This window comes from Coptis chinensis, chromosome 2, assembly GCF_015680905.1.
Source record: "Coptis chinensis isolate HL-2020 chromosome 2, ASM1568090v1, whole genome shotgun sequence".
Lineage (NCBI taxonomy): Eukaryota > Viridiplantae > Streptophyta > Magnoliopsida > Ranunculales > Ranunculaceae > Coptis > Coptis chinensis.
The window spans coordinates 95,935,963-95,963,324 of record NC_141457.1 but is presented as its reverse complement, the minus strand read 5'-3'; the positions used below and the strand labels follow the sequence as shown (position 1 = coordinate 95,963,324).

At 39.7% G+C, this 27,362-nt stretch overlaps 3 protein-coding genes and 1 pseudogene across 4 annotated transcripts; all 4 read left to right on the top strand.

Moving 5' to 3' along the window:
• The first annotated feature begins 6,245 nt into the window (after nt 1-6,245).
• On the top strand, nt 6,246-6,929 carry LOC147519301 (uncharacterized). Its single transcript, XM_086594105.1, has one exon. It carries the CDS (start codon nt 6,246-6,248, stop codon nt 6,927-6,929), a length of 684 nt encoding a protein of 227 aa, XP_086450231.1.
• A 523-nt stretch (nt 6,930-7,452) lies between these two features.
• Nucleotides 7,453-7,806, top strand: LOC147519300 (uncharacterized). The gene has a single exon (XM_086594104.1). It carries the CDS (start codon nt 7,453-7,455, stop codon nt 7,804-7,806), a length of 354 nt encoding a protein of 117 aa, XP_086450230.1.
• A 10,199-nt stretch (nt 7,807-18,005) lies between these two features.
• On the top strand, nt 18,006-18,479 carry LOC147519299 (uncharacterized). The gene has a single exon (XM_086594103.1). It carries the CDS (start codon nt 18,006-18,008, stop codon nt 18,477-18,479), a length of 474 nt encoding a protein of 157 aa, XP_086450229.1.
• Nucleotides 18,480-20,162: 1,683 nt separating this feature from the next.
• Nucleotides 20,163-21,867, top strand: LOC147519298 (rust resistance kinase Lr10 pseudogene; annotated as a pseudogene). The gene is made up of 2 exons (XR_015213141.1): nt 20,163-20,430; nt 20,711-21,867. The product of XR_015213141.1 is annotated as a rust resistance kinase Lr10 pseudogene (transcript).
• Nucleotides 21,868-27,362: the final 5,495 nt, after the last annotated feature.

The window sequence follows — 27,362 nt, the reverse complement described above, 5'->3', positions numbered from 1 at the left end:
AAACAAATCACTAGAAAGAAAGAGTATGAGAATAATAACAGTTTCCCAAAACTTCCGAATAAGTTTGAAGGTCTTGTCTAACTCACGAGCGTATCCACAATACCACATCTAACGCACTGTGAATCCTCCTGTAGTCCATCAAGAAATAATAGTTGAAGGCCACACTGTCGAAAGAAGCGAGGTAACGTAAAAAAGGCGATTGCAGCTAAACACGACTCTAGTAACTGTACCAACTTGTTCAATGAAACAGGATCTTCAGCAGTAGCAGTGGTCAGAAAGAACCAACTATGGGAATATAACGACTGTGAGGGTAACAAACACCAAGTATGACACAAGCTTATCTATGCAAGTTTGAGTACTCGAGTGGTCAAACGCACACCACTTAAGACATTTTCGGAAGTTTTGTAGTTAATATTTTGGTTGAGGAATCCAAGCTGCTTTCAGGCGTCAATGTCATTTTTTATTGAGTTCACTCTATAAATTTCTCAGCTTAGCTATGTGACTATGTGAGTATTAGTAGATGTTTTGTTGTGATATTATCATTTGAAATGATTGCAGAAGAATATAAAACCAACCTTTGAGTTTCCTTTCCTTGTTATTTTTTTTTTGTGGGTTTTACTTTTATCTACCCACGCAAGGAATCTTCCTAATTTGTAGGCATTTTTTTTCGTCTAACTCCGTTTGTTGCATTAATTTTGGGGTTAAATGAGTGGACACATGTCAATATATTTTTGTGAGGTGTAAAACCTTAAGTATTCCACCCGGGTGGAGAAGATCTGGCCTCAAAATAAAAATAGCAACAACAGCAAAATTCATCTTATCCAAAACGAAAAAAAAGGAACAACAACAACGAAATAATAAAATGAAAACATCCAAAAGAAATAAAAATATATATAAGAAATTAACAAGTATTAGTGAAGGTGCAATCTCAATGATTTACATTCTAATAATAAAAAATATTAGCATTTAGCAATCAAAGGCACAAACTATCCAAATATTTGATAATTTGAATAATAAATGTAGTCTAAAGGTAACAACTATGAATTACCAAGCCTTGTTAGCAATTCACCGAATTATTCGCGAATAATTTGCGAATCGAATTTTTGAAGGGCAAAACGTATAATACTTCCGAATGTTTGAAATTTTCAGAATAATTAGTGATTTTTTGCCTTGAAACGTATAATACATATTTTTTGGTACAAAAATTCAGCAAAAAAAAAAATGAATGAAAATTCGGTTGCGCTTTTGTTATTTTTTATGTACTTTATGTCCTTACTCTTATTTTAAGTCCTCAACTCTTACATTTTTAGTGATAAATTAATCCAAAAGGTTTGCTTTTATATTTTTTGGGCAGTATTTAAATTATCATGTTATGGTGTGTGTATTTTGAAATTTGAACGGTAATTTCAATTCAAGAACAAATAATGAAGGTACCTATGTGAACTATTCAATTGGTTTCAATGTTTTTGTAGCTAAATTGTTTAGATATGTTTGTTATGTTGTAAAGAATGACAACTAATATTAATATTTACTAGCATAATATCACGAATTTTTTATTTTCAAATTTTTGCAACCAAACTTTTAAAATGCATATTAATTAAATATCGCATAATTACTATATTGCGAATTTTTTACCGTACCGTTTTTTTGAATCACTGAATAATTATCAAATTATTCCCTAACCGAATTTTTGCCGTCCCGAATTTGCTAACAAGGCTACCAAGTCCTGGCACTTCAATTTGGCACCAGTCAACTGACATTACTTTCAACTGGTCATTGATGTAACACCATTCAGTGATCCATCTATTTAAAATATGGGAAATGAATTCCATAAATATATTAGATAAGATAAGAAGAATATTCTTTTTTGTTCCCGAAAAAATTGAATCAGGGGTCTTTTTAGTGAAAGCTATTGGTGCTATTGACTTTTGTCTTCTTCTTGTTTTCGGCTGGTGCCATACATAGAGAACATCGTTGGCCACTTGTCTTTTTCAAGACCCATTGTTTGTCATTGTTCCCAATAAGTTTGATCTGGTCCAAACCTTCTTATTTTTGGGTCGGTTAAAAGATTACCCTCAAACTCTTCTAGCCCCACTTCCAAATTCTTTGAATTGGGTGATTTTGGACACACATAAAAATATTCCCATACCCCATAACTAACTAAGTTTTTGTCATAACCCCAATAACCGTTTCAATCCAATAATATCTCCCAAATTAATTTGAGATATTTTCAATAGGAATAAATAAAGAGAAAAAACAAAAAAACAAGAGACCCATTCCAAATGGAAACACCAAATAAAAAAAATTGAAAGTAATATTATGGATCTTTAGGAATCTTTGTGTTACAGTAGCACACTTCACAATAAGAAAACTTATAATAAAGATAAAAGAATGCCCAAAAAACAAATTGTCTTTTTCCTCTTCTAGAAATTGCTTCAATTTTGATTTTATTTTTCTTATTGCAATTACTTCTTTTTTATCATTGTCGAAGGGTTAAAAGAGTTTAGTAGAAATATATTCAATTGGAAATTTCTCAAGCGAAAAATGAGAAAGACAGCAAGGAGGTGCAATGAGGAAAAAAAAAGGCTTTAATGGTTGATGAGTGAGAGGAGGAGAAAGACTTATTTGTTTTCCGAAATTCTATAATTTTACTATTTCCAATTCATTTTGTAAAGACGAAAAACAATGACAGAAAAAAAGGAAAATAAGTGGATTTGTGTTTGTTGGAAGGATAAGCACTTGTTTTGTTTTGTCTTGGATATACTTAATAAAAAAAAGGGTAATTTAGGAACTTAAATGTGTTTTAAACAATTTTATTTATTTATTTCAAAATTGGGATACGGGAGTGTTTTATGGGTGTGTCCAAGATCACCAAATTGTTTTACCTAATGAAAAAAACATATATACACTAATTTTGTAAATCAAATAATTTTTTTATGTCTTCGTTGAACTTGAAATTTTGACAAGTTTCCTCTAAAGAAAAGAAAATAAACAATTGTTCAAAATATTCTAAATGGTTGTGCATCACTGCATCATAAGATCAATATCTAAAAAAGTAATAAATTATTGACAATTCTGAAAATCAATTATATATATAACTAAGTTAAATAGTTAATTAGCTGACCCATTTTATAGTACGTGCAGTATAATAGGATTACAGATAAAATAGAAAATGAGTTCCCAATAGAAAACTAAAGAAGATGTACAGGCGTACATGTTTAAATACTCCAAACCCGGCCAACCTAACACATTACTTTTCATGCATAATTCAACTTTAAAAGAAAATTATTTAAAAATTATTGTGGTATAAAATTATTTCTTTGACCACTTCCACGTATGTGTCAATACAGATTTTACCCTGTTTACTCCAAACCCGGCCAACCTAACACATTATAGGTCTGCAAATCTTGTTAAACAATTAAATTTGTAAAAACAAGAAATTGGAAAATAATAAAATAAAGCAACTTACTCGCCGTAAACAATTGGAGGAGAACATGAGGTTGAAATGTCGAATTATCTCAACACATAGCGTCGTGACTCGAGGGCCGGGCCAAATCTTTATGCAAAATGGCCCACTGGTATAACATCACTTGGGCTTGAAATAATAAAATTTGAGGACAAGGTCGGGCTTAAATTAAAACCATTCATGTGTCAGAGACTAAAGTCCATGTCTAGAGGTTACATTTTGGGCTAATTTTAAGCACACTAGCCCATGAAATAAAACTTATATCAACCCAAAATGTATGAATGATCGGCTAGTTTGCTTAAAATTAGACTGAAGAGAACCCAAAATAAAATGTATGCTTATAAAACATTTTGGGTTCCAGACACTTTTTTTAGTGTGTATTTTGTCTAGAGAAATACCAATGTTATTTTTTGATTCTACTCCAATTTTAACAACACGTTATTTTTTGGGTGTATTATCTGTTTTTAAAACTTTTTATTTTTCCTTTTTCCTTTTTCATTTGTAACTGTCAATTTCTTCCACAAATAAATAATACGAAAATCAACTGTGCGCAGGCTGTATGTGTGCGCGTCAATTGAGGTCACCCATCAAGCAAGGGTGCGTGTGTATTGCTCCAAAATATACTGCAATCAAATAATACAATTGTCTTATAAAAAAAAACCATTTGTCCTTTCACAATTTGAATTACATCAAACAAAGGTTAAACATGCTATTCAAAATTATTAGAGATGCATTTTAAATTGCTAAAATTGTATTGAAATTAGTTGTAATCAACATATTTTTTTTTTCCGTTTTTGAATTTGATGTTTTCCACATTGTTTTGGTCTCTCCAGAAATTCATCTCACTTTTAATTGGAATTTTGTAGATTTTGAATGAATTTTAGTTATTTTGATTAACCCACTACTCTTCTGGTAACTGATTTAGTTCGCAGTTTTTTTTTGTTGGTAGAATGGTAGTTGTTTCTTTAGTTAGGACTAATAAAAGAGGTCAAAATTGTAAAATTCGGTCTGAAATTTGAGACAGATGTCAAATTTCAGTTTTTATGGAGGAAAAACAATTTTTTTTTTTTGCTATTTCCTCTTAACTTAAGAAATTTGCAGCTGTGTACTTATACACAATTTTTTTGCGAGTGAGAGACAGAGATTTAAGGATGGGGTTATAAAAATAAGAAAACAGTTTATAAAGGGATTGGTTACACAGTTGTGCAATGCAAACAACTTTCAGGTGAAAAAAAGAAGAAGATTGAACCCTATATATATATTAACTTCGAAAATATAAGATGGTACATGTACCATGCGATGCGATCGAGCCCTCGGGCTAAATTTACTCCATGAACCTTTACAAAATAGACATGATAACGCTACGCAATGTGAAGGTTGTGCAGCACCATATCATCAAGGTTTGTTGCTGTATACTTCTACTGCCAAGTGCCAACCCCCTAAAACCAAAATAATGTACATCTGATTGAATCGCCTAAAATCCAGTGTTATTTGGGATATCAGGATTTCCATTGTTAAAACCGTGACGCCTATCCGAACCAGGGAATGAATTAATCAATCTCAATACTCTTGTTTGAGTATCTGATTTCCCAGTAAAAGTTTCAGCTGACAGTTCAATTTCTGTTACCCGAACCGTTTGTGGATGCTCTGAAGTATCAGTTCTAAACTCCCCATTTGAAGATACCAGTACCGCAATATCCCTTGCTTTGCCCGATTTTGGATCTTTATGCGATGGACGAACAATCTTGAAATAGGAACCAAGAGTCTTAATCCTATTCCAAAAACTGGTGTCCACATGCAATGTTGTTCCAATTTGAGGAACAGAATGGCGTCGAAGTTTTCTTAATGGACGAACAATGTAAAGTATAACCATAATTGTAGAAGTAAGTATGGTGACCAGAAAGGGACCCCAAAAGTTATCAAGACCCAACCTTTGGTTATCTGTGCTTGTGTCGCAATCCTTACACTGAGAGGCTTGAGAGCTAGATGACTTGAACCAAATGTCGTCCAATTTGTTTAATGTCCCTGTAGTGGCATGATACCGTCTTGAAATAGCATGGGGATTTGGGCCGGACTTAGCGTAACTTATAGGGCCGCTACCGCACAGATCGGGATGGCGAGTGGTGGTGATGAAACCCTACACATGGAGGAGTGGACGAGGAGATGAAAAGACAAAGTGGAGGGTTGAGATGAAACGTGGTCGCTGATGCGGAAACCCTACACATGGAGGGGTGTGGACGGGGAGATGAAAAAGACAGTGGAGGGTTGAGATGAAAGGGAGAGGGATATAAAAGAGAAGAGAAGAGAAAAAAAAGGGGAGAAAAAGAAGAAAAAAAAGAGGAAGAGAAGAGAGGCTGCCAAGAGTGAGAAAGAGAGTCTTGTGAGGAGAGTGGAAGATAGCGGTTTGTAATCCGTAGTCTAAAGAAGAGTTTGCCATTACTATTTTGTGTTGTAACATTTGGCCGCCGTTAAGGGGAAGACAAGATAGAAATGGCACCAAAGAAGTGGGTAGGCCCCGAAAGAAGAGAGCCGACGGAGTAAACGCCGAGAGGCGGTGGTGGAAGAAGGAGAGGGAAGGGAGGAGGAAAGAGCGGAGGAGGAAGCGCTCATCGCGAGAAGAAATGGGGAGGTCGAGAGAGGAAAATGAGGAGGCGAGGAGAGAAAAAGAGAGAAGGGAGGAAGAATAACGGGGATGAGACGTAAGAGGAAGCGGAGAGAAAAGGCGGAGGGGGAGGAGCAAGGACCGACCTTGGTGGACAATCCGGTGACCGGATTAACAATGGAGCAGGTCCAGCAAATGATTAACAGCGACAGAGAGGCGAATCTTCAACAGACAAGGGCCCAAACGGGCGCGGCCAGTCAGGTGGTGGCAGGTTTGAATCGCAACCCCCTGGCGGACGCGATATGGACGTCCGAGGTACCAAAACGCTTCAACCAGCCGAGGTTCGAGAGGTATGATGGCACGGGGGACCCGGCAGATCACATCCATCACTTCAGACAGCAGATGCCTCTCTGGCAAGAGGCGAGGTATGATGGTCTGCGGTGCATGATGTTCCCGGCTAGCCTTAAGGGTGGGGCCTCCGACTGGTACTATCGATTACCCTCAAAGAGCATAACGAATTTCCAAGAGCTAGAACAGGCATTTGTGGACCATTTTATACATCAGAAGAGGAGGGTGGTAGACATCGCGGCCCTATTCAATGTTAGACAAAGATCCGCGGAGTCGGTCAGAGAGTATCTGTGTCGCTTTAAGGCCGAGACCTTAAAGGTGGAGAATCTGGACGAGAGAACGGCGGTAATAGCGTTTGAAAGGGGGCTGCGACCCGGAACAGCGGTCCATCAGTCGGTGGCTAAGAACGAGATTGCGAACTTGCTAATTAATTATACCCGGGTAGAAAAGTACATCAGTCGAAGATACCATAGAAGAAGGAATCGAAGAGGGAGGCAAGATAAAGATCAATGATGGAGAAAGAGAGGGAACGCGGTAAGATCGGGGGAAAAGACCGGGGCAAAAAGAGATACATGCTGGACAATCGCCGAGGCCGAAAAGAGGGAGGGAAGTAGTTCAAGAGAAACAGAGGGAGAGGAAGCCATACCACGAATTGGGCCCCTACCGACGTGAGACCGGCCGAGTGAGATATTGCCGTTGATAAAAATGTGCAAGGATATGAAGGGCCGCGAACCATTAAATTTGAAATGCCTAACAAGCCATACCGCGACTATCACGGCGCAATCAACAGACCAACGATTGTTATGCCTTTAAAATGGTTAGTCCGAGATTGGTGGAGAAGGGGATGCCGAGGGAATTTGTGGGTGAACCTCAAAATAGGGAGCGGTAGCAATGGCGGGCGAATACCGGGAACTATAAATGTTATTTTCAGCGGGAAGGCACGAGCCATAATGCCCACCGAGACAAGGTCAGAAGGACCGCGAGTATCCAGCAGGTCAACGAGTCACACCGAGGACAGAGATACAGAGAGGAGACAATGGAAGAGACAATTACATTCTCCAAGGCGGACCTCCGAGCCGTGGACACACCGCATGAGGATGCGTTGGTCATTACAGTAGCGATGGGTAATTATGTGGTCAAAAGGGTTCTGGTAGACTGTGGCAGCGCCGTGGATTTACTGTTCAAAGGGGCTCTAGAGGAGATGGGAATCGACCCGGGGAAACTGAGACCTCCGCGGACAAACTTGTACGGGTTCAATGGGGCGTCATCGAGCCTATGGGGAACTCTTTGCCGCCAAGAACGCGGGACCAGTGACAGTGTTCTCAAGGTTTATGGTGGTCGATTCCAGCTCCCAGTACAACGCAATCCTGGGGAGGAGATGGATACATGAGATGAGGGCGGTCGCCGACGCATCTATCAAGTTATTCGATTCCCTACCCCAGCGGGCACATATGAGGTCCGCGGAGATCAGGTGGCATCCAAAAATAGTCACCAGAATACAATCAAAAGGATGTCCCGCGGACCAGAGGACAAGCCGGCGAGCTCCAGGAAGAGGGCCGCGTAGCAATTACAGTGTGGGGCCGTGGAAGAGGGGGAGCAAGCCGCGGTGACCCCAAAAACTTTGGATGAGATAGAGACGGTAAACCTGGGGCAGGGGGAGGAAGAGAAGTTCACGTCGATAGGGTCGAGTTTAGCCGAGGAATGGAGGGAGAAACTGATACAATGCTTGGTGAGAAACAAAGACGTCTTTGCGTGGGGATAGAGGATATCACCGGTTTAGATCCGAGATTCGCTTGTCATCGCCCTGCATGAGGGAGGGCCGAAGCGGTGCTGAGACGAAGATGAGGGGTGTAAAAGGCCCAAATACGCGGAAGGAATGGAAAGAGGTTGTCAGGTTAAAGAATGCGGGAATTATAAGGGATGTGGAATTCACGGACTGGTTGTCCAACATTGTCGCGGTCCCAAAGAAGAATGGCAAGGTCAGGATGTGTGTTGACTTCACAGACGTGAATTTGGAGTGCCCAAAGGACAGTTATCCGATGCCGCGAGTTGACGAGTTGGTAGACAGGACGGCGGGGTTCAGCGTGTTCTCATTTATGGACGCATCGATGGGGTACAACCAGGTGGCGATGTATGGCCCGGACCAGGAGAAGACCTCCTTTGTAGTGGAAGGAGGCACCTACTGCTACACGAGAATGCCGTTTGGGTTGAAAAATGCAGGGGCCACGTTCCAGCGCCTGGCGGAGAAGATGTTCGAGGGCAAAATTCGCAAAGGCATTGAGGTGTACATCGATGATATGGTGGAAAAGAGCATGACGGAGCAGGAACATTTGGAGGGGTTGGAGGAGACGTTCCGAATACTGCGGACCCACAATTTGAAGCTCAACCCCGAGAAGTGTACATTTGGAGTGACCACAGGGAAATTTCTAGGGTATATTGTGACGCGGCGAGGGATAGAGGCAAACCCAGAGCAGATTAGGTCATTGGTAGAGATGCCCTCGCCGCAGACAGTAAAGGAGGTGCAGCGGTTGGCTGGAAGGGTTGCGGCTCTCAATAGATTCATATCGAAGTCGTCTGACAAATGCAGGCCGCTGTACCGACTGTTGAGGAACTCCGCGGATTTCTCATGGACGGCAGAGTGTGAGTGAAAGCATTCGGGGGCTCAAAAGATATTTGGGGAGATCCCTTGTTGTCGCGACGGAAGAGGAGAGAAATTGTATCTCAGATCTAGGGTCACAGATCACGCGATCGGCTTCGATCCGCGTCGAGTAGTGGATAAGATAGAAAGACCGGTGTACTTTCAGAGCAAGACGATGTTGGATGCGGAAACCCGGTATAGTCGCGTGGAGAAGTACGCCCTCGCCTTGATATTTTCGGCCCTGAAACTAAAGCCCTACTTCGAAGCACACTCAGTGATCGTGGTCACGAACTTGCCCCTTTAAGCAGGCTCTGAGGGCAGAGAAATCCGGGAGAATGTTGAAATGGGCCGTGATGCCGAAAGTGCATATGAGAGATCGATCGTTAGGACAGGGGAGAAAGCTCGAGCCCCGCCGAAGTTCTTGGCGGAGTTCCCATGCAGAGGACCCTACTGGGGGAGGATATGGTGTTGGAAAACGAGGGAGCAAAGGAACCTGATAGCGCGGACCCATGGGACGAAGGTAACGGTTGGAGAGTGTTTGCGACGGTCACCTACGATGCGCGGCCGGAATAGAGTAGTATTGGTTCACGCCCGCAATAACAGGCTAGCTAGCTGACGATGAGATCGGGGTTCGCGGCATCCAATAACGAGGCCGAGTATGAGGCGTAATCGCGGGCATGGGAATGGCAGAGGGCTTGGGGGTGAAGGAACTCACCGCGGTATTCGATTCTAATTTGGTGGTGGTGTGTCGGCGAATGGCGGATTCGCGCACGGTGTCCCCGGATGGCGAGATACTTGGAGGTCCTCCGGTAGAAGCGTCGGTTCAGCGGAGGTTCGGGTTTGTACATTTGAACCGCGTGGAGAGAGAATCCGCGCCGATGCCCGCATATGTGGCGCAGCCATGCGGGATCCGGGCGAAGGACTATAGAGGTGAGAAGACTGGACGGACCAAGCACGAGAGGAACCGATGGGAGTAATGAGTACCGAGGAGAGCGGCGAGGGTGGATGTTGCCCATCAAGCGGTTTTGACAGAAGGGAGAATGTTGATCCGTGGAGAGGCGAAGGTTGGAAACAGACGGCTCGGAGATACACCTTAGTGGGGAGAGTTATATCGGAGGAATTTCAAAGGGACCTTTGTTGAAATGCTTTGGGGCCGGGGCCGCCGGGAGGTGCTCTGATGGAAGTTACACGAAGGGGATTGCAGGAGCCACTCTCGGGCGGGACGACAAGATAACCGCTTTGTCGACGTTAGGGGTTACCGGCCTCACATGAAGAGAGAGACGTGGAATTCTCCAAAAATGCGAGAAGTGTCAGAGATTTTCTCAGTTGATATGGGCCCCAGCAGAGCATTTACCGACAAAGTGTGTCTAGCCCATGGCCATTCGCGATGTGGGCCCTCGACATAGTGGGACCGCTGCCCATGGCCCGCGGTAAGAGGAGGTTCTTATTGGTCGTGACTGATTACTTTACAAAGTGGATTGAAGCCGCTACCAGCAGCAGTTAAAAGGTGCATGTGATCAAGTTTTTGTAGGAAAACATCATTTGCCGTTTTTGGTTTTCTATGCTATAATCGCGGATAATGGAACCCAGATTCCTTTGGTTCGAGGTTAGGGTTTTCCGCAAATGTATCACATCAAACAGGGATTCTCAGCCCATACAACCCCGGCTGAAATGGCGGCGGAGTCCTCTAACAAAACCATACTCAACAATCTCAAGAGGAAACCTGAGGGCGGGAAAGGGTCCCGGGCGAATTTAACTAAGTTGGGTGCTTTGGGCCTATCGGACGACCCACCTAACATCCACCCGATGAGACCCCTTTTGATTGGCATATGGAGTAGAGGCCGCGGATACCAACCGAGATGGTGGCGGCGACCACTCAGGACCGCTATGGTGTGGAGGATAAGTCAAACTGGGGCATTTTGGCCGAGACTTGAACCGGCGGAGAGGAAAGGAGAGACACGTAGCGCGATCGATTGGAGGAATATCACCGCCCGCAGCAGAGGCGACGCAAAAAGTCGAGAGTGAGGAGATTCGCGGTGGGAGACAAGGTGCTTCGGAGAGTGACTCCCAGCACCAAAAAAGCCAGTGAGGGGAAGTTGGGCCCGACGTGGGAGGGGCCCTACGTGGTGGTCGGGGTAGGGGGAACCGGCACCTACAAGTTACAAACTTTGGAGGAACAGTGTGGATAAGCCGTGGAATGTAAGGTTGTTGAAAATATTTCACGAAAGTGAATGTAACGAGAGACGAAAACTGCATGAGCTATTTGTACATATATAAAACCGTAGCACTTTTGAGGTGAACTATTATTGTTTGAGTCTTCATTACCCCTTAGAGTGAAGGGAAGGGGGATGAGCCCCCCAAGGACGAGAGGTCCAAACCTTAGAGGGGCAAAAAGGAGTTGCCCCCAGGGTAAAAGTCTCTCGGTCGGGGAGAGGAGTCACCGCATGAACCCCGGGAGATTAGGGCAGTGAAGCAAAGAGGCTTCCGCATGCCGCGGGCAGAGTGCCTGCCAGAGGTAGAGAGAGCCGCGGAGCTCCAATCGGGGCATGGGGCAGACAAATCAAACATCCCCAACCGACGGGGAGGGATGCGCTAACGGAGGCCAGTTTTTACAAGGACAAATACCCACACAGATAGCAGAAAATACAAGGAACGGAAACAATCAGATAGAAAGGATCAAAAACATAATATGTACATCCCTACTGGTGGGAACGAAAATACAGTAACAAGTAGCGGAAAGAGTATGACAACACATAGCATCAAGAGACGCCTAGCCAGGGCACAAACAGGCTATATTCAAGGAACAGTACTTTCCAGAATCACCGAATCGGCGGCTTCTTCTATGATTAGGTCCGCAGCCGTGTCTATAGCCTCGGCTACCCGCTTACCGGGCGCCCCCCCCTCCCGGCCGAAGTCCCGCGACCGGCACAACGCCTCGATAGCGGAGCAGCGGTGGGAGCTTCCGGAAGAAGGCGGCCTTCTTTGGTGAGACGGTCAATCTCCTCCTTGACCTTCTTGGCCACCCTCTTCTCGGCCTGGGCCCGGTAGATATCCCGGAGCTCGTCCATGTCGGCCTCATGCTGCGCATGGATTGCTGCAAGAGCTTCCTGGTGCTTCTGAGAAAGGGAGTCCAGAGCGGCAGCATGCTTTTCTTGGAGAGACTCGCGCTGGAGGGCGGCCGCGTTCATATACGCCAGATGGGCGGCCTCTGCGGTCCTCAGCTCGTCTTGGGCCCGGACCTTGTCTAGGTCCGCGGCCGAGTTCTTCTCTGCTAGGAGGGCCACCTCCTTATCAAGTTCATCGATCCGGGCCCTGGCACCAAATAGGCCGCGGATCATGAAGGATATATCCAAACTCATCTGAAGAAGATAGCAAAAGTCAGAACACTCAAAGAGAGAGAAGAAGGAGGTCAAATGTAAAGAAAGTAGTACCTTCTCCCAGCCTGTGTAGAAGGAAGTCCGGTGGGACTCAAAGGAGCCACCTTCGGCGTATGCCATATCTGCTGGGAGGTGAGACCCATAGAACAGGGAAGAAGCCATCGCGGGTTCTTCAAAGCGTAATCCTTGATACCGTGGAGCCGGGTTCCGGAGCTTGAAGGAGGGGCAAAATAGAGGAATGGGCTCGTCGGCCTCCTTGTCGGTGCGGGACGCCACCTCCTTCCCGGGACGTTGTTCCACTTGAGAAGGCACGGTAGGTGGGGTCGCGGCCTTAGTTGGAGGGCCTTCTCCAGAGTCGGATGGCCGTGGACGTTTGGAGGCGGGGGGAGGAGGTGGGGGAACAATGGTGGATTGGGGGGCAGCGGCGACCACGTCCTCATCCGAGTCGCTATCAAAGAGTTTGCGTTTGTTAGCGCCCATGCTTGAAGGGGGAGAAGAGGTGGAAGAGGAATGAGATGGGGAGTATTGGTCTTCCCAAGTCTTCAGGGAGCGGTACGGAGTGGGGGCTGCGGAGCTATGAGCGGTACGGCGAGCAGGGGGGTTGCGGTGTGAAGAGGCGGCGGCGCGGCGTTTTTTCTGAGGAGGGGAAGTGACACGGGGCTTTCTTTCTTTAGGGGGAGGGGGACGGAAAAATGGGGCGCTATATTTTCCTATGGATGCCACATTTCGGGGATCGAGAGTAGGGGAGTAGCGGTGGCGGGTCAATGCCGAAGTATATCCGGATCGAGCGGCGCCCAAATCCTTAATCTTCCGGAATGTTGTGGAAAAGATGTTGTCGTAGGGTCGCGATATCGAGTCGGGCCGCCAACCTGAAAAAGACAAAACAACAAGTTGGATTATTGCCGAAAGACATAGTTCAATGGGGATAGATAAAGAGCGGGACTCACCACTGGGGAGGAAAGCCAGGTGACGGAGGTTCAACTCAGGTGGAAGATCCGCGGAGAGGAATTTCCCGGATATATAGAGAGGGTAATGGTGCCACAATTTGTCGGAGGAAGTGATCACGAAGGATAAAGTGCTGTTTTTAGGCGGAGGCAGAATGAGTGGTAGCCCCCACGACTTCCTTGGTACTCTTCTTGAGGTAGAAGGGCGCCATGTCGCGAACCGTTATCCGAGGTACTTCGAGCGGTTGTAGTGGTTCGCGGCATACATGACCCTCCGAAGTTGCCAATACCTTGGCATGGGGGATGTTAAAATGATTGCACACCTCGACATCAAAGGAAAGTGAGAGGCAATCGAAGGCGGCGACAATCGGGCCGAATCGTATTAATGGAGACACCCCGGCTTGTGGGGACCAAATCGCGGGTAATAAGTTAAGTCGCACGCGTGCTCTAAAATGGCGTCAGCTGGTATCCCAGAGGGCGCTTTAACAGCCTCAAGATTAGGTCTACGACTACGTGGTGGTGGTGGCGGAAGGGCAAAGGCTTGCCGGGAGGTAGAGGGGCCTCGGTCTGGTCAGGGGCAAGGCTGCGGTGTAAGGAGGAGGAGGAGGTGGCGGATCTAGAGACAGACATCGAGTACAGGGCGGAAGACACACAGTCACAGCAAGGCAAAAAGGGAAATGAAGATGAACAGTTTCAAACACAAAGGGGAAATGCGCACTATAACAATTAAAGGAAGCCAAAGAGAGAAGGAGACCAACTTGAGGAAAAGAGAGAGCAACCGGAGCAAGAGTGTCAGCCACAGGATTTGAAGAGATCGACCGAGCGAGCGACCGGAGCTAGGAAGACAGAAGAAAGGTGGAAGAAGAGGGGAAGAGGAACTGGAAGGTGAAAGAAGGGCTAAGTGAGAGAGAGAAGAGAAATCGAGCGGGCTTTTTATAAGAGGGTGAGGGCAAAGGGGTAATTGCAGGGGTGCTGAAATCGAGGGGACACCAAAAAGAACCAGCCAACGAAAGACACGTGGATGCACGCGAAACGAAGGGTCAGAAGGTGAAACCGCGTGAACACTCATGAACCCAGCTGTGAGGGGAAGAGGGAAGACCACGGTCGGAAGGAGGAAGGGGGCGAGCTCTCGACTCCACGATCAAGATATCATCGCGGACTCGAGAGGGGGCATCTGTAGTGGCATGATACCGTCTTGAAATAGCATGGGGATTTGGGCCGGACTTAGCGTAACCCTCTGAGGCCGCACCGCACTCGGGATGGTAGCACGCGGTCGCTGCAGCACGGAAACCCTACACATGGAGAGGGAGTGGACCAGAGATGAAAAGAGAGGTGGAGGTTGAGATGAAACGTGGTCGCTGGGTAACGGAAACCCTACACATGGAGGGGAGTGGACCAGGAGATGAAAAGACAGGTGGAGGGTTGAGATGAAAGGGAGAGGGGATATAAAAGAGAAGAGAAGAGAAGAAAAAAAGGGGGAGAAAAAGAAGAAAAAAGAAGAGGAAGAGAAGAGGCGGCGGCCAAGAGTGAGAAAGAGAGAGTCTTGTGAGGAGAGTGGAAGATAGCAGTTTGTAATCCGTAGTCTAAAGAAGAGTTTGCCATTACTATTTTGTGTTGTAACAGTCCCGTCTTCACACAATTTTAGAAAGGCTTCAGAAAAGTGTTTGGCCATGGGAGAGCTTTTTGGAAAAGCCTGAAAAATATTCAAAAGGCAAAAAATTTAGTAGTCCCAATAACGAATCTTTATATCAAATACCATTAATATTGAGTAGTGGAAAATGCTCCCAATGACCCACATCAGTCTTCTTTTTTTCTTTACACATCAGATTTTTTATAAAAAAAAAGAATTCTACGCCATTTTTTGTAGATTTTAATTGTTCGTAATCCAAAATAGATTAAAACCTCTTTCTATACTATTTTTTCAATTCTACAAAATACTCCCAACTCTAAAATAAAATAAAAATCATCTCTTCAAATCCTCTCTCTTATTCTTCTCTTCTTCCAATTCACCTGCAATTCGGTAAATACCTTTTTGACTATTGGCTCAATCTTCCTTGCCGAGTTAGGAACTGTGTTCCCAATGGATTTATCCAGGTCCTATAAAAGCATTCAAAGAAGAGGAGAAACTCGATTGTTGTTGGGATTCGCAGTGAACACAAAAATAAAAAAACAAAAGTAACCCATCAATTATCTGGCTATGGGTTTTACGGAGGACTGACTTAAAAGTGAATGAACGAATTCTGATTTATTGATTGGTTCAAGAATATGTCCAACAACAACGACAGGAACAGGAAAGTTGATCATGGGTTAGGAGAAGGAGGAGGGAGTTTCAACAGAGTGACGGGAGATTCTTCTATTCCAGCATTGAATCTTCATCATTACCGGCACTCCATGTCGTTTCAATTCCCACCAGGACTCGATGATGGCGTCTGGACTCAATCCAGATGTTGAGTTGGCCGTTGAGTGGTCTCCCGATGAGCAGGCCATTTTGGAGGATGGTCTTTTCAAGTACTATTATTTCCTTTCTTATTAATTAATTACCCGATTTTGTATGCTCTTTCCTCCTTCCCTCCTTACAAATAATAATCCAAATCCATTCTTACTGTTGTTACTTCTTTTCAACACTACCTTTCCACAAGTGCAATATATAATTCTAGAAAATAAAATTTATTTTATATAACTTTATTATCAATCTATATCATTTTCATTAACCATAGGTACCTCCATCGAGCCATTGTTATACCATGAATACCCTCTTAAAGCATCCGGCGCCCTCTTTTATTTGGATCATATGTGTTTACATTGGGAAGATAAACCATCGTACCACTTTCCATGAATAAAGAAAATCATTCATCCCAGTATTCCATTCCTCTGATCTCAGCTCTCAACTCTCAACTCTCAACATGGTGCTGATTATGTTTTTGCGCTTTAAAGTTTTCTCCATATCTACTACCTTCCTACTTATACGACTTTTGAGTTACATTACCGTTGGTTTACAACTTATTGTTGCCAAAAATAAACAAGAAACTGCCTAACTTTGCAATTAATCAATCCTCGCGCTATATTTGATTAATCTATTCCACTTGAGGTGTGCTGATTTTGTTGACTGTCCTATGGATTTCATAGATATGCTGATGAGCCAAATATCTTGAAGTATATCAAGATCTCAGCTGCACTAACAGAGAAGACTGTGCGTAATGTTGCTTTGAGGTGCCGGTGGATGGCGGTAAGTTCTTTACTACTTTAGGTTGGGGAAACAAATATTATGTTGTTAGCGGAGGCGGTTTTAATGAATTAGACGTTTTGGAATTGTTTGATTTGTATCATTGTAAAATGATGGTTATCATATGTAAATGTGCTATAATATCTTGGATTAAACTTTCATCCAAAGTTTGGTTTGTGCATTTACATTTAAGGTACAGGCATACTTCAAAAAGAGATACTGTGATGTTAGTATTCTCACGTTGAGGTGTGCTGATTTTGTTGACTGTCCTATGGATTTCATAGATATGCTGATGAGCCAAATATCTTGAAGTATATCAAGATCTCAGTTGCACTACTAGAGAAGATTGTGCGTGATGTTGCTTTGAGGTGCCGGTGGATGACGGTGAGTTCTTTACTACTTTAGGTTGGGGAAACAAATATTATGTTGTTAGCGGAGGCGGTTTTAATGAATTAGACGTTTTGGAATTGTTTGATTTGTATCATTGTAAAATAATGGTTATCATATGTAAATGTGCTATAATAGCTTGGATTAAACTTTCATCCAAAGTTTGGTTTGTGCATTTACATTTAACATATAGGCATACTTCAAAAAGAGATATTGTGATGTTAGTATTCTCACGTGCTTTTATGCATCAATTCATGTAAACCCTATTCCTATTCCTATTCATGTCTTTTTACTTGAGGAGTATTACCATCTTCCATGCTTATCTGACCCTTTGAAGAATTGCGAAAGGGAGATTCTGAAGGCCTTGACTTCTCTGGTGGAGATGGTACCGGTGAGACTGAGAATCTGCCCTTGCCAGTATGTGTTGAAGACATCACTGACTTAAATACAGACTTAGCTAGACTCGCAGTAGCTGTTAAGCCAAGATGATGGGGTGGCAATGGCCAATGGGTGGAGAAGGGTAAAAGCAAAGACATCAAGTAAGTAACAACATCATTATCAACTATTTAAGCTATATATCGAAGATCTACTTTCATGACAATAATATAAACTTTCTACAAGAGATTAAAATCTGACATATGCCCATACCTTGAGTTGGCTCAACTTTCCATTTTTTGAATGGAGGATCTCTCTTTGGTTTATGGGTTGTCCTTCCTGAATTTATTAGCAAAACGTATAAATGTTGTTGATCAGGGTAAAATTAAATAAAAGAGGGCGTTAATGAGGCTGGGAGTGGGAATCACAAGATACACCAGAATCTTTAAGATACCACACAGGAGTAGCTCAGTAACTACTCCTCTTTCAGGGGGGTTCTGTACTGCAAGCCTTAACTTTGATCAATTCTATAAATTTTGTGTGGACGACTTTTTAAGCAAAGTACTGATTTTATTGTATTTTGATTTATGGCATGGTTATTAACAAAACATGAGAACTGAATTTTCAAAACTGGAAGGTATATCTATGGTAAATCTGAAGAGTCTGTCTTTTGCGGGAGATTGGCTTCAGAATGAGCAAAAGGTTGTTGATTATGACATAAAGAATGGCTCAATCATCAGTGTCTTTCTGGATTCAGGATTTCGAACAAAAACACATGTAAAGATGTTGCAGACTGGGAAGCCAATAACACTTGATGTGGATATGAGGGACACAATCCTTACTATCAAGCGCAGGATACAGAACAAGGAGGGTATCTCTGTTGGCCAACAAGAACTTTTCTACTTAGGAGAAGAACTGGATGATGGTCGAACGATTGCAAGTTATAACATTGAGGGGGGGTCAACAATTTATGCAGTCTTTCGTTTGGGAGATACAATGCTAATATCGGTTACTACTGAAAAAAATAGAACTTTTAGTCTTAAAGTGAAAAGATGGTTTACGGTTCTGAATGTTAAGTTCCTGATTGAAAGCATGGTGGGGATCCCAATTGGCAAATAGAAACTCTGGCTTGACAAGGTGGAGCTGGAGAATGATATGACTTTAGCAGACTTACATTTTTCAGAAGGACAGACATTGAATTTGAGGAGTGACAACATGCAAATATTCATTAGGGTGCCTTCAGGTAAATTGATTAATTGCAGAGTGGATGGATCCTATACCGTTCAAAATGTGCAAGAAATGATTGAAGAGCAGGAAGGAATACATATAAGGTCGCAAAGGCTCATCAACGGTGCGATGCATAGCTTGAGTCTTCGCGCAGTTTGGACGACTACAATATTAAGGAAGACGCCACAATTCATTTGGTTCTTCGTCTATGTGGGTGTTAGATAAAGACAATTGTTAATCTTCTGGTTGGATTAGTTGATTAGATAGAAGGTATTGTACGTTTTAACATATTGTTCTTATTGCTTAGAAGCTTTTTAGAATTTTATTTCTATGCAATTTAAAAGTTGGGTGCTGCTTTTGTGGTTTTAATTGTGTTTTTTTTTTATAGTTAAACTTTGGTATTTGGACTCAAAGTTTTAGTAGATTGTTTAATTTCTTTGACACTCATAGGCCACATTATTAGCATGGCTTTCAAAAAGTAAAAAAATTACATAATAAGCAATTAGTGTTGTAATATATTATGAGGCTTCAAATGGGGTATATAACGGTGCATTTAGATTGATTGTTTTATTCAGTTTTTTTTTATAATGGATCGCTACCAAGTGCTACTCTTCTCAACCATGCCTAAATCCTTAGAAAGAGAGCTGGAAACAACTATGGCAGCCGTGTAGCTGGAACCACGATGAGATATACTCAGCTGATGGTTAGTTTAATTGGATTGAGGGAGTATTGAACATTGCGATAATCGGGTTCTTTGTAATTATAAATTAAAGCCATCTACTTTCGATGTTCCTAATTAGTATTCCCATTACCATATGATTCTCCAGCCTCATAAGGTATGAACATATTGATGTAAGAATGACATTTTTATCCTTTAAGTGAAACTGATTTATTAGCATCTTAAAAGGATAGACTACAACTCCCTATATTAATAGTACACGGTATTGCCTGAGATCATAAAATATGATAGCTATAAATATATCAGTGGAGAGATTTATCTATATTGATAATATATATTGATAGTCTTGATGAATATAAGATGAAGCTTATATATAGAAAATGACATATTGAAAAGAGTCCTAGCGCACTTCAGTAGACAATGTCATTTTCCTACCAAGTGGCTAAATGCCTAAATAGATGATTTGGAGTGGTCAATGACCAAAATTATGATGCCCATTTTTTTTAAAAATAATTTCAGGATATAAAGGGGTTCAAGGTTCCTCCTTAGATTGCGCTTTTCATCTCATTTAGAAATGTATGGAACCCCTGTCCAACATTATTTAATTTTCTATTTTCAAGTGAATTTGAAGTAAAATTTTCAGACGACTTCTCATTTCCAAGGCAAATATAGCTATTCTAACATAAATTACTGTTTCAGGTCATGTGGATGGCACCCCGACTAAGTTTGAACTTGGATATTTTCATGTCAGGCAGGATTCCAGGTTCCTCCTTAGATTGTGTTTTTCATTTCATTTTGTGATGTATGCAACTCTGGTTTTGCGTTGCTTACTTGGTGCATTGTACATGGTTGATTTGGTTACTTCCACACAACTTTTCTCTCCCTTAGCTTATTTCAAGTCAATTCCAAGTCATAAAGTTTTAGACATTCCTTCATGCACGTAAAAATACTTTGCGTATAAGACTATCTGACGTGAGTTGAGGTGGTTTGTTTGGAAAGATATATTTTTGCTCTTTGCTGATGTATTTCTTCATTGATATACATCCTAACTATTCTCACTTCATCTGTAACGAGTATTTCATAGTTTACAGGCTATGACAAGAATATATCATTTGGAAACTTCACTCTGTCAGTGGCTATATAATGAACTGATGTTCCAGCAAGGTAATAAATTAATGATTTTTTATTTCAGAATTATTTGGAGAAAAAGTGCAGATTCTATTATGTTCTTCTGTTACTTGGAATTATAGAATTATATATATACATCAGTCTACTCATTGGGCTCAAGCTCCAGGGTTATAATTGAACACACCAGATATTGCACCACAGTATGTGAATCCCATATAAGACTTAGGATCAAGGTGCCATCATTCTAAGCTCTTCTTTATTGTGCTGTTTAGAATTTTTTTTTCTCAATCTTTCAAATTTTATTTGTTTTCCTCAGTCATTGATAACTAGCTAGTTGTCGCCCTTTTGTCCAAATTTGCTAGCCACAAGCTTTCATGTTATTAGTTTGGCAATACTTGCCTAAAACTACAAGGTATCATCTGAGATCATGGACTGTGTTGATTTGGATACAGTAGAGAGAATAATTGTTGATTTAGAGATAGAAAAACCAAAGAGGTATTCACCTGAGGAGCTACAGACCTTCACTTCAAATTTTTCGAAGGGGTTAGGTTCTGGTTCATTTGGAACAGTTTACAAAGGCATATTACACAATGGCATCCAAGTAGCTGTAAAGGTTCTGAAAGATGGAATACTATCCGATAGAATAAAAGATCAATTCACAGCTGAAGTGAGCACACTGGGAAAGACTCATCATAGAAACTTGGTAAAGCTCTATGGCTTTTGCTTCGCCCCAAACATGAAAGCACTTCTGTATGAATTCATGGAAAAGGAATCTCTAGAGAAAATTCTGTATGAAAACGAAAGTATAATGTGGGAGGCGGCTCGTGATATTGCAATAGGCACTGTGAATGGACTCTCCTATCTGCACAAGATCTGCTGACAAGGATGCGAACCCGAATAATTCACTATGATATTAAACCTTCCAATATTCTGCCCGACTCAAATTTCTGTCCTAAGGTTGGTGATTTTGGATTGGCCAAGCTTCTAACCAGGGACAAAAATCATATTACCATGTCCGGATTTCGAGGGACTCCTTATTATGGCGCTCCAGAGCTATGGGTGAGATTCTCATCAGCAACTTATAAATGTGACGTTTACAGCTACGGTATAATGTTATTTGAAATCCTAGGGAGGAGAAGATTTGATGGCCAAAAGTCGTTTCCAGAACAAGTTTGGGAGAAGTTTATGCAAGGAAAACTAGAGGAGCTTATAGAAGGTTATGGCATTGAGGAGAAGAATATAGAAATGGCAAAGAGAATCTCCATGATTGCCCTATGGTGTGTGCAGTACAGGCCTCAAGACAGACCATCCATTCGCGATGTGGTGAGACTTCTTGAGGGTAGAGAAGAAGTTATGACGCCTCCTAATCCCTTTTGGTTGTTGGACTTTTCGAATACTGTGACAAGACCTAACCTTGAGTTTGAAGAGAAGGAAACAAAATGTAATCTTCTATTTCCAAATGAATTTCCATGAAAATTTTCGAGCAGCTTATAATTTCTGGAAAATACAACTTATTATACGTTTTTACAACTCTTAAGATCTGTGCTTTAAAGATAATCACTTTGTTGGGTGGTTATATAACGTTTTCCAAGTATATCAGAATTGTTAAAGATTTGTTGCCCAAGGTTTACGTCTCTGTCATGACTCACGAGGTCAATTTCCAATTAGCACCTGTTATTTGGTTTAATTTGTTCTTATTATGGAATCAAATTCCCAGGTTTTCTTCATCTCTTCAATTCCCTATAAAGTATATGTCAAAATGTGGCCCTTATTTTCTTCATTTCATTGTGTTATTTATGATAATGATACTTCAAAAAAAATTAGAAAAACATAAACCCATCAAACAAAGTATATATATATTTATAAGCAGTGAATCATTAGCTATCAATATGCATATATTATTTATTCAAGTGGATTTTAGGTTTTTGAGTCATTAGCTATCTATGTAGCAAGTCCGGCCATAGGCCGGGCCAAATGGCTAGTCTTCTTTATATATATATTATAGTTCTACCCTCTTCAATTGAGGAAGCGTTTATAGGGTGTCCACGTGTCATGACTAATTAAGAAAAAGTAGGAGATAAAATAGGAAACAAATATTTATCTTTATCCTTAGATATATATTATAGCTATATCCTCACCAATCTATTTTTTGGAACACTTGCAGAGACTCCAATTTTTCTAAATTCTATTACTAATTATAAAAAAGTAGGATATAAATAAGGAAACAATCCAATCTAAAGTTTCACAGAGTCTCTAACTTTTCCTAAACACTATAGCTAATTACGAAAAAACAACCCCATCTAGAGTTTCATAGAGTCTCCAACTTTTCCTAAACAATATAGCTAATTACGAAAAAAAATATGAGACAAAAAACTAAATTGCTAAAAACAATAGTTTCCACTAAATATGATTTTTTTAAAATCCTTTCGATTTAATGTGTCATCCACTGTGTGATTTAGACATTTATTCATAGTTAAGGATTCCAAAAATCATAATTCCGACCACAATAATAACGACATATTCCAACTTCTTATATATATATATATATATATATATATATATATATATATATATATATATATATATATATATATTATAGCTATACCCTCACCAATCTATTTTTTTGAGCACTCGGAGAGACTTCAGTTTTTTCTAAACTATATTACTAATTATAAAAAAAATATGATATAAATAAAGAAACAATCCCATTTAGAGTTTCACAGAGTCTCTAACTTTTCCTAAATACTATAGCTAAATATGAAAAAACAATCTTATCTAGAGTTTCACAAAGTCTCCACCTTTTCCTAAACAATATAGCTAATTACGAAAAAAAAAATATGAGACAAAAAACTAAATTGCTAAAAACAATAGTTTTTACCGAAAACGATTTTCTTAAAACTCTTTCGATTTGATGCGTCATCCACTGTGGGATTTAGACATTTATTCATAGTTAAGGATTCCAAAAATCACAATTCTGGCCACAATAATTATGACATATTCCAATTAAATTTATGAATTTATAATTTTTCAACACTATAATATAAATTTTCAACTCTATAATATTATATATTTGGCGGAATAACGAGATTCAGTTAAAGTGGACATTGGACTTAAATAAATTATATACCAAATCAAAACAAATTACATGTAGAAAATTAAATTATACAAAAAATAACATCACAAAATATATAATAGAAAAAAATATAACGGCAAAACAATAATGACAAATATTTTAAAATATATATAATACTGAATGAAACTAACGTCAAAGAACAATTAATGGGGAACCAAAAACTGGATGTAAATGTATCGAACTAACCTCAAATAATATTTAACGGGAAATCGCAAACTGGATGCAAATGCAAGCATTAAACTAATCTTAAAAAGTAATTAATAGAAAATCAAAATGTGGATACAACTGTATTAAACTAACCTCAAAGAATAATTAACAGAAAATCAAAATTTAGATGCAAATACATCAAACTAACATAAAAAAATAATTGTCGAGAAATCGGAAATTGGATGCAAAATGCATTAAACTAACCCTCAAAGATTTAATTAATGGGAAATCAAAAATTGGATGCAACTCCATTGAACTAACCTCAAAGAAAAATTAATTGTAAATTAGAAACATGATACAAATGCATAGAACTAATCTTAAAGAATAATTAACAGGAAATCAGAAACTAGATGCAACTGCACTGAACTAATCTCAAAAAATAAACTGGATGCAAATACATTGAACTAATCTTAAGAAATAATTAACGGAAAATCGAAAACTGGATGCAAATTCATTGAACTAACCTCAAACAATAGTTAACGAGAAATTGAAAACTAGATGCAAATGCAACTTTATCAAATAATAAACGAGAAATCAGAAATCGGAAATTGGATGCAAATGCATTAAATTAATCTCACATAATAATTAATAGAAAATCAGAAACTGGATGCAAATGCATTGGACTGACCTCAAATAAATAATTAACAAGAAATTGGAAATTGGATGCAAATGTATTGAACTAACCGCAAAAAATAATTAACGAGAAATCGTAAATCGGATGCAACTGCATTGAACTAACCTCAAAATATAAATAACGGAAAATCAGAAATTAGATGCAAATGCATTGAACTAACCTCAAAACATAGTTGGGTTATATGTTGTGGGAATGTCTCCATAAGTACAGTTTTGCATTTAAAATGGTGTTTATCTTATCTCTTTCCGTATGATTGAGAACTCCTTACTATTCAAGTAGCTTCAATATATATGAACTTCGCCTTATTAGGCAATCTCACAAAACTTCAATCAAACTTCTATTATTTTGAATTGAAGGGTTTTATCAAAGGCGAGTTTTTTTTATTTTTTTTATTTATTTTTTAATGGAGAGTGAGGTTTTCATATTATAAGAAATTTGGATGAGTGATCAATATAATATTAATATATAATAGTTATGCATATTTGCAAATATTTTTAAGAATAATTAATATAACAACACCCATTTGTAGATAATCTTTGAAGATTCTACATAGTGAGTAATGCATATAATTTAAATAATAATTGACAGGAAATCGGAAACTGGATAATCTTTGATGATCCCACATAATAAATCAAGCATAATTTATTTTTTATGTCATGTTTGCAAAGACACTACAGATGGATCAGTAGAATTTGGTATTACACACCACATTGGATAATTAAAATAAAATTGGAAACTGGATTCAAATACATAACTGAGCTCAAAGAGTAATTAACGGGAAATTGAAAACTTTATGTAAATGTAATAAACTAAACTCAAAAAGTAATTAATTAGAAATCGAAAACTGGATGCAATTGTATTAAACTAACGTCAGAGAATAACTAACAGGAAATTAGAAATTGGATGCAAATCCTTAAAAAATATTTATCGGGAAATTGGAAATAGTATGCAAATATATTAAACAAACCTCAAATAATAACTAATGGGAAACTGGAAACTGGATACAAATGCATTGAACTAAACTCAAAAAATAATTAACAAAAAATCAAAAACCAAATGCAATTGTATTGAACTAACCTCATAGAATAATTGGTGAGAAATCATAAACTAAATGCAAATGCATTGAAATAACCTCAAAGAATAGTTAACAAGAAATCAGAAACCGGGTGTAATTGCAGCGAACTAACCTCAAAATATAAATAATTAGAAACTAGATGTAGATGTATTGAACTAACCTTAAAGAGTTATTAACGGGAAATCGAAAACTGGATACAAATGCAATGAGCTAATCTCAAAGACTAACTAACAAAATATTGAAAAATGGATGAAACTGCACTGAACTAACCTAAATGAATAATTAACAGGAAATTATAAATTTGGTGTAATTGCAGTGAACTAACCTCAAAAAATAATTAACGAAAGATAAAAAACTTGATGCAAAAATATTGAACTAACCTCAAAGAACAATTAACATAAAAACGAAAATTGGATGCAACTACATTGAACTAACCTCAAAGAATAATTAACTGGAAATCAGAAACTGGATGCAGCTGCATTAAACTAAAATAAGAGATTAACTAACGGGAAATCAGAAATTGTATGCAAATGCATTGAAATAACCTCAAAGAATAGTTAACTGGAAATTGAAAGCCGGATATAACTGTATCACACTGACCTCAAAGTATAAATAACTAGAAATTGTAAACTATCGAACTAACCTAGAAAAATAATTAACAGGAAATCAGAAGCTGGATGCAGATGTATTGAACTAACCTCAAAGAGTAATTAACAGGAGATTGAAACCTGGATGCAAATGCAATGAACTAATCTCAAACACTAATTAATAAAACATCGAAAATTGAATGCAACTATACTGAATTAACCTTAATGAATAACAAATAGAAAATCATAAAGTGGATGCAATTACACTGAACTAACCTCAAATAATAATTAACAGGAAATCGAAAACTTGATGCAATTATTGCATTGAACTAACCTCAAAGAATAATTAATGGGAAATTGGAAACTGGATGGAACGTACTACATTGAACTAACCTTAAAGAATAATTAATGGAAAATCAGAAACTTGATGCAAATGCATTGAACTAATAACTTTAAAACATGTTTGTATTATATGTAGGGGGAATAAATGCCTCGACAAATATAGTTTTGTATTTTAAGTAGTGTTTATCATAATTTTTTTTATTATGATTGAGAATGTCTTGCTATTCAAGTAGCTTCAATATTATTTTCGCCACATTTGACATTCTCACAAAACTTCAATCAAACTTCAATTATTAAACCTAACAATAAAAAGAAGTTGATGGGCTTTATCAAGGTTTGGTGCTTCCTGTTTATAGAGAGTGGTGCAAAAAATTTGAATGAGTGATTAATATAATTTTCATATCGATCTCATAACTATGCATAGCTAATTATGCATATATACATAATTGCTAATATTTTTTTAGAATAATTTAATATAAAGGCACCCGTTCGTAGGACGGGTTCGAAAGCTAGTCTTTTTATATATATATATATAATAGCAGTCCCTTTTCCTGGTCTGTGAGGGTGTCCACATCGGCAAATTTTAAGTACCCTATTTACCCACGAGAAATCAGGAGCAACCCCGCAATTTAAAGTTCGAAAAATCAGGATAACTAAATAACCCCACGAGTCCCCCAAATCCTTCTTTTCTCCACCTCTAAAGAGAAGTTGAGTACTTCTAAAATCTCCACCTCTAAGGAGAAGTTGAGTACTTCTGAAAGACATTTCAGAACGGGCTGCGGGCAAGGGAAGCTTTAGCTATAGCCGTTTCTTTGCAATTGGCCTATTCCGTTTTCTTGAGTTGGCAAATGCAACAGAGCCTACCGTCTTAGAAAAGGTTAGATCTCTTACTTTCTTCTAAGCAATTTGAACGACTTATGGTTTTGATGCTATTGATTAAACTTACACTTATTCTCCTAGAGAATAACTTTATCAGTTATCACTCTGATA

Bases quoted from the DNA above. Each gene is read 5' to 3' on its own strand.
- LOC147519301 (XM_086594105.1), top strand. From the start codon at position 6,246: ATGGAGCAGGTCCAGCAAATGATTAACAGCGACAGAGAGGCGAATCTT.
- LOC147519299 (XM_086594103.1), top strand. From the start codon at position 18,006: ATGGTAAATCTGAAGAGTCTGTCTTTTGCGGGAGATTGGCTTCAGAAT.
- LOC147519300 (XM_086594104.1), top strand. From the start codon at position 7,453: ATGGAAGAGACAATTACATTCTCCAAGGCGGACCTCCGAGCCGTGGAC.